Source organism: Crocuta crocuta, unplaced genomic scaffold (assembly GCF_008692635.1).
Source record: "Crocuta crocuta isolate KB4526 unplaced genomic scaffold, BGI_CrCroc_1.0 scaffold382, whole genome shotgun sequence".
In the NCBI taxonomy this organism is placed as follows: Eukaryota; Metazoa; Chordata; class Mammalia; order Carnivora; family Hyaenidae; genus Crocuta; species Crocuta crocuta.
The window spans coordinates 1,653,337-1,664,440 of record NW_027531873.1 but is presented as its reverse complement, the minus strand read 5'-3'; the positions used below and the strand labels follow the sequence as shown (position 1 = coordinate 1,664,440).

The 11,104-nt window shown below is 41.7% G+C and overlaps 1 protein-coding gene across 1 annotated transcript in view; it reads right to left on the bottom strand.

The window, feature by feature from the left end:
* Positions 1–6,701: 6,701 nt before the first annotated feature.
* CSTF3 (cleavage stimulation factor subunit 3) overlaps positions 6,702–11,104 on the bottom strand; it is a 72,104-nt gene continuing 67,701 nt past the window's right edge. Inside the window, exons 18-21 of the mRNA XM_077772903.1 lie at positions 8,875–9,028; positions 8,051–8,145; positions 7,845–7,905; positions 6,702–7,414 (exon numbers count right to left, since the gene is read on the bottom strand). Of these exons, the coding sequence (XP_077629029.1) occupies positions 7,212–7,414; positions 7,845–7,905; positions 8,051–8,145; positions 8,875–9,028 (513 nt within the window). The 3' untranslated portion in view covers positions 6,702–7,211. The remainder of the gene's footprint in view (positions 7,415–7,844; positions 7,906–8,050; positions 8,146–8,874; positions 9,029–11,104) is intronic.

Sequence of the window (11,104 nt, the reverse complement as noted above, 5' to 3'; positions counted from 1 at the left end):
ACCCCTCCGCCCCCTACCCCTTCCCCCTTCCTGTTTATTGCTTTCTCCCTCCTGGCCTAGCCAGAGCCCCAGAGCCCCTTCGTTCTAGAGGAGAGTTAATTGATTTTTAAAAACTTATTCTTTTATACAGAATTTTTCCTGAGCCTGGATGATAGCAGTTATGACTTACAGAATCTAGAGAAAGAAAATTCTTTGACTTTTAAGGTTTGAAAGTTTAGGAGGAACTATTTTTTTAAGTAATATATATGTTGATGTAGCATAAAAGAAGACAAATGTCTTGAGTTTTTACTGAAACATTCACTCTGATACAATACACAGATGTATTGTTTGGATTTGAATTTCAGAAATGGATTGAAGTGTTTTCAGATAAAATAGTGTAGTGTAAGCTCACTTATTTCTTGGATAAGGAAGTCATAGAAAATCCCTGGTTTTTGAGGAGTATTTTTTGAGGAACTTCAGGGACCAGAATTCCTGACCTATCCTGTGACCGAAAGGGTAGTTGGGGTCTCACAGATGACCCACTCTGTTAAAAAAAAATAAAAATGAAAGGTGTGTGCGTGCATGCGTGTGTGTGTGTGTGTGTGTGTGTGTGTGTGTGTGTGTTTTAGACAGGGACGTTATGTTAGAAGCAGAGCCATTGAAGCTGGAGTGAACTCCCAAGAGCTGGAACAGCAAAAAGGGAAATGATGCCAGGAATCTTCAAGCTGCTGGGGGGCAGGTGGGACAGGAGGTGTGGTGGACACCAGAGGAACCATCACCCTGTAAGACCAGACCTCCGTCGTGTGGTACAAGCTTCAGGAGAGGGAATGGTTACGTTGGGGGGAATGTGATTTCTCTAAATATGCTCTACAAACTGTGTTCTAATGTTGTTTCTTACTTGCAGTCAGAAATGTGTGCTGCGTTATGTGGCCAGAAGTCATATTATTAAAGTTAATACTTAAGGACAAATCTTCCCTGGTTTCATTGGAAGGGACTAAAAGTTCAGTAAGTAGAACTTTTAAAGAACAAAACCACAAGTCTTTTATAGTGTCTTCAATGAGGTCTCTTCTGGAATTGTTTCCGGAGGTTAGGTAGCTTGTTGGGTGAATGGTATTCCCCAGGCCGAGAAGCCCAAGCACTCTTTTAAGTTGGCTCCATGCCCAACGTGGTCTTGAACTCACACCCCGAGATCAGTAGTCCCGTGCTTTCCCAACTGAGCCGCCAGGCGCCCTCCCCTACCTCAGCACTCTTTTGCCTGCCTCAGCCTCCGAGTGTTTGGAGTTTTGTCCCTCCTGGACCAAGGATGAAGAAGAGGAGCTTTATCCTGAAATATATGGGGTGGATCAGCACTCCTGTAGTCATTCTTCCCAAATCCTAAAAATTCTTTTTGCCTTCTTTTATAAGGGTTAACTCTTTACAAGATTTTTTTTTCTTTCCCCTCACGTGTTCCTGAATTGATAAAGTTTTGGCCATTTGAAATCTTGATGCATATATTACAGGGACCTGCACGGACTCTCAAGCCCCCCCACCCCTGCTACCTCCGTGACCACTGGTCCAGGTGGTGGTCTCCAAACGGCAAAGCCAACAATGAAGGAGGCAGAGTTCAGAGTCACAATATTCATACTGAGTTGTGTTGTTGCTCTTTGAAAATAAGTGGGCTACTTTCTTCCAGGAATCTCACAGGATTGTCACTAAGGGCCAGGAAAATTCGTTTAGTTCATTTAGTCATTCAGGAAATGTTTTATCGAGCATCTCCTTGGAATTCTCCCCTACAGCTCTCTCTCCAAGATATGTACCCTTTGGAGTGTAAATTATCCTTCAGAATTGAACCGGTTCTATATAATGTATTCTGATTGGATTTGACATGATTTTCTGTCTAACGGGTTTGTGGACACAAGCATCTTCTACGAAAGTGCTGAGTTTATTTGGCTGTAGTACTTCACCGTGGATAGACTAAGCGCCTTGAGAGTTAGGTCCATCACAGCAAGGCTGTTAAGATTTATTTGGTGGTCTCATGAATGAACGTCTAGAACAGTAATTGCCACTTTGTCAGCCCTCGGTTGGGTGGTTGGGTGGATGGATTCCCAGTCTAGATGTTTTTTGAAAATCTCAGTACTTTTAAAGCAAGCTGTACAATGTGATTGTTCCTGTAACCATATTATCCAACTATAAATAATATACTTTGGTAAGGATGTCTCTCTGATAAATACAGTAGGTAGGTGCTTAAGAGCTTTTTTCTCTGAAGAAAAGTTATTAATAAGTCTGACACGCTAGGCGTGTGCACATACCGGCTGACAATTCCAAATGGGTTATTTTGCAGCTCTGTTTCTGCGGAGGCGCTTGTGTTCATTTCTCCAAAACCGTAAGATTTCTGGGCAGAGAGGTGCTGCTGCCACCACCTTTCCTGCTGAGTTTCAGGGGGACTAGGTGTTTGCTGTTGGACTTCCAGTGACCTGTGGCATGCCCCAGTTTACATGTGTGTAACATTTGTATTTCTTTTAACTTTGAGGCAGGGTGGTGGAGTGGAAAGACTGGGAGCTGTCAGGAAACCAGAGTTGTGACTCCATTTCTCTTAGGTCCTGATTTGCCCCAGTTAGTACATATCTCTGGCACATGTAAAATCAAAGGACTAGACTTGATCTTTAAACTGCTTTCCAATCCTGACCTTCTGTGATCTGCCTGACTTGAGTAACTTAAGTATACTGCGGTAAGATGGTGCACAAAGCTTCTGATTCAGAGGAAGATCTGGGTTGGAGTCTTTTCTCTCTTGCCTTCTTACTGGTTGTGTGATATTGGGCCAGTCATTGTCCCTTGGGCCTCAGCATTTTCATCTGTAGAACGGGAAGATGACTCACGCTTCCTGTGGGGATTAAATGTGGTCATGGATATTAGAACGCTTTGGACATTAGAAGAGGACTGTAAATTGCTTTGTTAACAAAGGAGAGCCTATAACCCTTCGCCTGTATTCGACTTTTCAGTCAGCACATTCTGCAGGCCTGAGGGAAGGTTCCCCTCCCTGACCAAGACTGATACTTCTGTCATCTCTTCTGTGCTAAAGCTGCAGTCTTCCCTTTCTCCTCTCCCAGCCTCCACCCCAGTGACTTCTCCCCATCCTCACCTCTGTATTATTTGAATTAAATGAATGCATGAATGAACAAATGAAGGACAGTAGATTATGGGCTGTGAAACTCCTATTTAAAGGCACGATCTCATTGAAAACATAATCTAAATAAAGAACCACCATGATGTTTGCAATTGTGTATTTATGTTGGATTTTGTATTCTGTAACTATTTTAATGGGTAGCTTTTTTTTTTCGTATGTTCAAAACAACCTAATGGGACGGAGGAGGAGGTACTCTAAGCCCATTAAGCTCTTTTACTCTGTCAAATGCTCACTGATCCTTTCAGAAATAGCTAGAGCCCTGGGAAGTAAGTGTCAGAAACCTCAACAGGCAGAATGTAGTTACGTCTGCCCCTGGTGTGGGTTTCTGTTTCCATTGCCTTCTGAACCTAAGGACCAGAACTAATCCGCAGGCCTGGTTTGAGTTTGAAATCAGATGTGTCTGGGGTTAGTAGTACTAGTCAGTCCTTTTTTTACATTTTATCTCAACTATAAACACTGAGAACCTTAAAGAGCAACTTTGTTTTTAATGTTTATTTGAGAGAGAACTCAAGTGTGGGGGTGGGGGGGAGGGAAGGGAAGGGTGCAGAGAGAGGGAGAGGCAGAGTCCCAAGCAGGCTCAGTGCTACCAGCGCAGAGCCTGGCCTGACTCTCGGCCCCGTCCCTCGAACTGTGAGATCATGACCTGAGCTGGGTCTCTGCTCAACCAACTGAGCCTCTCAGGCTCCCCAAGCAACCTCTGACCTAAACACAACCCTAGAATTAAAGAAGCTCCCCCATTTCTGTCTTTTTCATTCATGCTGCCTCTGCTTTCCAAAGTGCCGTCTTCCTTGTGCTCAAAGCAGAACTTTGGTCAGGACTCAGGGGAAAATTTAGAAAACAGATGAATTGTTTTTCTTGACTTTTATTCCCAAAGCTTGGTAAGCTGACCCTTTTGTTGAATATGTAAGATTACTTAGGACAGGAACATGGTACCTGAGTTTTGTTCCTTTGTATGAACTGTCTGTCAGGACTTGTGGGAATTTTATTAAATAGAGCTTCGCTTGCTGAGTGTCAGGTAAGAGGTCTATCAACATTAATAAGTTTGCTTTGGGAATCAAAATGTAAAAAACAAATTTATGAACATAGTGGCTATGCTTTTACTATCCTGTAAATGAACTCTTGGTTTTACATGCTAAGTATAGGCCAGTAGAGGGTTATAAAACTACCAAATAAATTCATAATTATTGACCAAGATTAATATGTTGACAAAAGTGTATTTTTTTTTCATTCTGACGGTACAATTTGGTTGTTCAGTTTTAGATTTATTAGGTAGCTACAGCTTTTTACTTTACTAGGTGTGGCAACAGATGAAACCTCTTAACTTGAAATTCAGTGCCAAGCACTGGAGTTTCACTGATTTTTGTTTAGGAAGGATGTAGAAGTCCTTACATCTTACCCACTTCTAGAATTGTCATTATTTCCCCAGTTCTAGAATAGCCCGGAAAATGTCATTGCCTTGATAAAAAGGAAGAATATGGATCTCTTTTGGAAATCTCTGCTGGGCTTAGCAGTATGGCTGTATGACAGGCCCTGTGCGTGTGGGCCTGGCTGTGGCGTGAGCATCTGCACGTTAGATTTCCCCGAGCAAGTTCAGCCACTTGTTTGTTCAACTGTCTCTACAAAATGAATTGTCAATGCTCAGAATCCTGTTAAAAACGAATCCATATGTATCTACAGCAGAACATTAGAAAATGATTTCTTCTCACAATCTTTTTTGTTTAAACAGCAGATAATTCTAAGGAAAAAAAAATCTTAGAAATAAATACAGTAGGAATAACTGTAATACACAGAACGGCTGCTTAGTGGCGCTTTTCATCAAGGTAGGGAGGTGTGTGCGTGCGTGCGTGCGTGTGTGTGTGTGTGTGTGTGTGTGTGTGTGGTTTGTCACAGCGCGAAGAGTCATTTTTCATGCATTCGTGTAGTTTTGCTTTGCCGTTTAGGCAAACATCACTGCAGGTCATCACAGGCATCTGGAGCGTTTCTTGTCCTTATGACGCTACCCAAAGACAGCACCTCAGGAAAGACCCCGTACCTCTGTCCTTGAAAGCCTGTCATGCTATTTGGCACTACTTGTACCTTTCAGATTTATTGTTGAAAACCGTATTCAAAAAATCAAAAACCCATGTCTTAAAAATGATACTTGAGGATAACAAAGGCAGAATTAGAGCCAGTGAACTTTGAGGATATTTTAGCCTTAAAGGGAAAATACAAAAGACACATGCTTGTGATTAACGTGTAAATATTACCTGGCTACATATAAACTTCGGTAAGAAAATGATTCCAGATAACCTTTTTTTCTATTACAAGTCAAGAGTTTTATAGAAATATTTGTAGTTGATTTTAAAATGTTAGCTATTTAATCACTTTTGAATTCAAATTCTAAATTGGGTGGGAGCCCAATATTTAAGGATTTCTTTATAACTGTAATACTTTTCCTTTTTTTTTTTTTCTTTTAGCTTTTATTCTGAGTCACAGTCCTTAGGCTCAACTAGTTTTCTGTCTAGTAGTTATTTTTTCGTCTTTTTCAGTTTATGTATTTATTTTGAGAGTGTGGGTGAGCACGGGAGGGGGACAGGAGGAGGAGAGAGAATCTTAAGCAGCCTCCACGCTCAGTGCAGAGCTTAATGCTGGGCTTGATCCCCCGACTGCAGCATCACAACCTGAGCTGATATCAAGAGTCAGATGCTTAGCTGAATGAGCCACCCAGGTACCCGTCTAGTGGTTTTCCTAGAAATGAGTCAGAGGAGGTACTGTTGCTAACAAGGAGTGGAACCTAATTCTTTGGACTTAGAATTTAATGCTGTGTGTAGGTCATAAAGAAGATGTTAAGTAGTGAACGTTGCTTTTAATAAAAGAGAGATGAAAGGTAAAATATCTGCCTCAGATTAATTGGGATAAGTATGTTCATATTTGAGGATTTCTGAAATGTTTAATTTGCCTCCTAAAATTAGATGCCTCATGTTTTCATTTAGTACTAAGACCAGGAAAGGACATTTAGTTAAGTATACATGTAGTAAATAGAAGGTGGCTTTGTATTGTCATTTATTTTAAATGGTATTGGCTGATTAAGTCGCTACTTTATTATTTATTACGTTTATTTATTTTTGAGAGAGACAGATGCAAGCAGGGGAGGGGCAGAGAGAGAGGGAGACACAGAATCCGAAGCAGGCTCCAGGCTCTGAGCTGTCAGCACAGAGCCCAACGCGGGGCTCGAACTCATGAACTGTGAGATCATGACCTGAGCCGAAGTCGGATGCTTAACCAACTGAGCCACCCAGATGCCCCGTAAGTTGCTATTTTAAATACATTCTTTTAAAAAATGTTTATATTTGTGAGAGAGAGAGAGAGCGCACGCACAAGCAGGGGAGGGGCAGAGAGGGAGAGAGGGAATTCTAAGCAGGCTCCATGCTGTCAGCACAGAGCCTGATGTGGGGCCTGAATTCATGAACTGTTGAGATTGTGACCGGAGCTGAAACCAAGAGCCAGATGCTTAACCGACTGAGCCACCCAAGTGCCCCTTAAATAAATTCCAAATGGAAGAAGCAGCGGGAGGCATGACGTTTTTGAGATCCTTTTATTTTTTTAAAGGATTGTTTTAAAATTTTAAACTACAAAACAGATTCCATACATTCTGCCATAAATAAAAACAAACAATAAGGCAGGACTCTACATAAGCAAACCGAGAACTGTTTTCAGAAAATGTGATAAAATGCTTTACAATCATAAGCCGTCCAGTTTTTAAAATAAAACTGTTGAAAACTCACGAGTCTTCAAGCGGCACATACAAGACACCCTTGAAGAGGGAACAAAATGTGGTTCTGCCATTTTGTGCTGTTCTCACATTTTTGAAAACCTAATTTTGCTCAGAGCATAGGTCTGTTCCATATTCTAAAATTCACACAGGTTGGTTTGTTTTTCTCAAGAACCATATGATAGAGGCACCAATGACAATACAACTTTGTTTCCAAGGACCTTGTAACAAAGCATTGTCTCTTTTTAACATATGACTTAAGAGGCAAAAAAGGAATCCTGGATAAGTTTCCTTTCAGAGGCAGGAGCAGAGCCTGTTTCACCGAATTCGCTTCTGCTGCCGCGCTCTGTAAATGTCATGAACGGGGGGGACAACAGCTCCCTTTTCTTCATCTTCATCTGAATCCTCGTTGGGCCTTTTGACCGCCTTGGCGAGCACTGCATTGCTTTCCACGGGGCCGTTGCCCTCTACGGCCAGCTCCGGGGCGCCGCCGGTGATGATCCTCACAGCTTCCTCCACAGCTACTCAAACAAAACAGAAAGGACTGTAGGAAGGGCATTCAGAGTCTGCTCCTGTGACAGGTTCTGCCCTGCTCTTCCGGACACGTTATGGCTGATTTCATAGCCTACTACTGGCAGAGCAAGGGAGGGCAGTCGTGATACTACATAATTAAAGGAAAGACCAAAGCTGCTCTTAAAATTACTTTCATAAGCCGACTCTCCGTGTGTGTTCACACAAATAGAAAAGATCTGCTTTTATGACATTTTACTTGGTGACAACAGGATACGAACAAGCCTCTCTGTACCAAAGAGGATTTGGAACGCTCTGAGGCTTCACCGTATTCCTGCAAGATGGCTAGCTGGAGGAGGAAATCTCAGTGGCAGAGAATAACCATCTCCTGTCTAGGAGATCAAGTGAATTCGGCTCTAGGGTGGAGCTGTCCTCACTTACTATTTGGTATCTTGCATCTTCGGAAAATCTCCATCAGCTCATCCACTTGTACAAAAGGACCCTGTTTCGACACAAATAAATTTTAATCCCCAATAATCTGACACGTTAGAATTGTGCTACTTTACATTTCCCATGAGATAAGAAAAGAAGCACACAGTTCTTAGAACCCATAGAGCAAGTATCTATCAAGAAGACTGTAAACAAACCTGGAAGCAGATGGGAGGAGGGAGAAGTTTCATTAAAACGACAGCTGCAGGCGGTACTGGGAATACGCCACCGGGGACAGGATGTAAGCCTGGTGCTGTGAGAGAAGAGGAGGTAGGAATCAAATAGGATGGAAGAATTCCTATAAACAGCTAAAATAAGTTCATAAGAAGTAATTTATACATAAAGTTCTAGGTCTATGTTGCTTTGTTCTGGACATCTTCAATTGCTTTTAGTGCTTTATGTGTTTGACCAAACTAAAGTGGATGAGACAGCGCAGTCTCAACCCCATGGCCACTGGGAGGCAGAAAAGTAAACAAGTGACTTTGAGTAAGACAACCCAGGGGCTGAACTTGAGTCAGTTTTTGTCAAAGACCATTTCTAAGCCTCATAAATCATGTGTTCAGCAACCCTGTTTAAAGTCCGTTACTCAACAACATATTTAATCAGAAGGGCCTTGTTCACATAGGATCTAGAGGGGCTACTACCCATTAGTAGGTATAAGTGATACCAAATAAAATCATGAAGTAAGTTTCCAGTTGTACAGGTAACTCAGATGTAGCAGCATTTTAAAGACTATCTAATGTCACTGCCGAAATTGGTTACTAGAATCTAGGTCATTGAAGGGTTTTTTGTTGTTGTTGTTGTTTTTAAAGACATTCTTAATTCTTCTTGCTTCAAAGGTTGCAGCCAAGTCACTTGTCATGGTGACCCTGAGTCTAATAATTAACCTACAATGGAAAGGTTACACCAATCCCCCACCCCCACCTCTGGATTTAAATCAACAAACAGAGGTCTCAGTACTGGATCTAAAGTCATGGCTTACGTGCTAAATGTCGTGGCTGAAATGGAATCATCTGCTGAGTGTCTGGTTTAGGGTATTCTGGTTTTCTATCCACTTCATCTTTCAGAACAGGCACTATAGAAGGAGCTACAACTGGGTCTGGAATTATAGCTGCTAGCTTAGCCCGGGAGACATCCTGAAAATGCAGAACAGAAGAATCCTAAACCTGAAAAAGGGACTTAGAGTATAATTGTGCAGTTCTACAGTCTCGAGGACACACTGTGAATCAGTGGGTTAAAACCACAGAAAGAGAACCAAGAGGGATAAGTAAGAACCTGATGGTAAAGATGGTTAAATACTCAACAAGGGACGCTACACTGGTGTGTTATAACCTCCCCCTAACCCTGGGTAAGAAATCATTAGGCTCCGTGTTGCCGGGTAGGACATTTGTGGGATAGATACAAGCTTTTCTGGGTAGATACTGAAGACTAGGCACCAGGTAGAGATGGGGGTAGTCTGTGAAAAAATTTATAATTTTAGGTGTATTTTTCTGACCCTTCCCTTCCATTAGAATTGAACAGTATGAATTTCTTTAAGTGAAGCTGGGTTAAGTGAAGTCCTGCTTTTATGAAAGCTAAAATAATCACTTAAACTAGTTAATAAGGTTTTGTTAGCAAAATAAAGGATTATTGCCAACTTATTGTTACAGGGGAGAAGGAACATACTGGGGGAAGCCACTATTTGTCCAGGGAATAAATTTAGCCATTTATTCCCTCTTTGATGAGCCAGATAGTAACATCTCCATTTTCTAGAATGGACTGAAGCTCAAAGAGCTTCTGAGATCTCCAAGGTCATCTAGCTAAAAAGGAGAGCAAAGACTGGGGACATAGGCCTCTGACCTCAAACCCATGCACTGTCCTCCTTTTAGTTTATCAGCGATGCCACACCAGGGCTGAGAACAATTCTCCAAGATGGATCAAAAGGAGCAGTATGGCCACCTAGCAGTGGAGGCCCCGTCCCTGAGGAGTTCCTGGTATGGGCGCTGGTGTCAGCCTGCCTGGCCACAGCCCGAAGAGGCCCTCATGCCACCATCAGGAGGTAGAAGAGCTTTTTGCTTTCTCAACATTTGCTTGAATGTAGTTGGGGCAGATCTAAATGAGTAGACTCACTGGGAATTGCTTTTTTTTTTTTTCCTCTTCCCTTCTCCCATTACATACACACTGCAGTACATTTAATCTTTCTCTCCAAAAATGAAAGAGTAGAGACAGAAGATGGAGAATTCATATTTAAGTAGTAGTTCTACTTGGAAAGAGTAAAAAGAGCTCTATTTTCCTTAATTTCCATTTTCATCTTGGCAAAGTTGAAATAGTCCTTGCTAATTTCATATAGTAGTTTTAAAAGATCTTTTGCTTTTCATTGAGAGGTACTTAAGCAGAAGCAGAACTTAATCATCCCTGAGCAGCAACCCCTAGTTACGGAATAGGATTCTGGGACTGGCACAGAACCGTGGCTTCCATTAATGAAAAGGTCTAAAGTTCAGTTACGGGTAATTTTTCTCAAACATTTAAATCTGGTTCACACACCAGACTGGTGAGACCCAGGACAAAAGAGGCTGGTGAGGAAATGGAGACTGATAGTCAGGAACATTCTAATGCTGCTTAGCATAAAGGATCCTGTGGATATAGCTTCCTTTTGGATTTCCATCTTGGTCTTTGTTTTCATGACACAGAAAAGAAAAAAATCAAGAAATGATAGAACAATGTTTTTCTCAGCAAGGGCTATTATGGATGGAGCTGTATAAACATTAATATCTTTCCCCCTGCCTGAACAAGTTCAGGGGCCAGATTTCTTATGACTCAGATGTCTGAGGAGTTCCATTCCTAAATAAGCTAATATCCTCACGAGCCCCCCTGAAGTACTGTTTTGAGATACAAATCCCGCAGGGTACTGTACGGATTTATAAACAAGTCTTGAGGGTTCTTCATTATGCCTACAGGAGCTACACTTGGTTTAAGATCTATCAAAACACGTTCATCGGTTTTAAGAACTATTAGAAATGTTCTTCCTTCCACAATACCTCCATCTGCCCACCGGACAGAAGATACAGGGTGTTGATGATGTCACAGGAAGGACGAAAGCATTTGTTAAATCTCATTCTAATTCTCACTTTGTTCAGTATTTTTGATACTCATGTTTCATAAACCCAAGGAAAATCTCTGAACTTTTCTCCTGTTTTCTGCAAATCTATTCTGAAACTAATTTCTATCTCAGA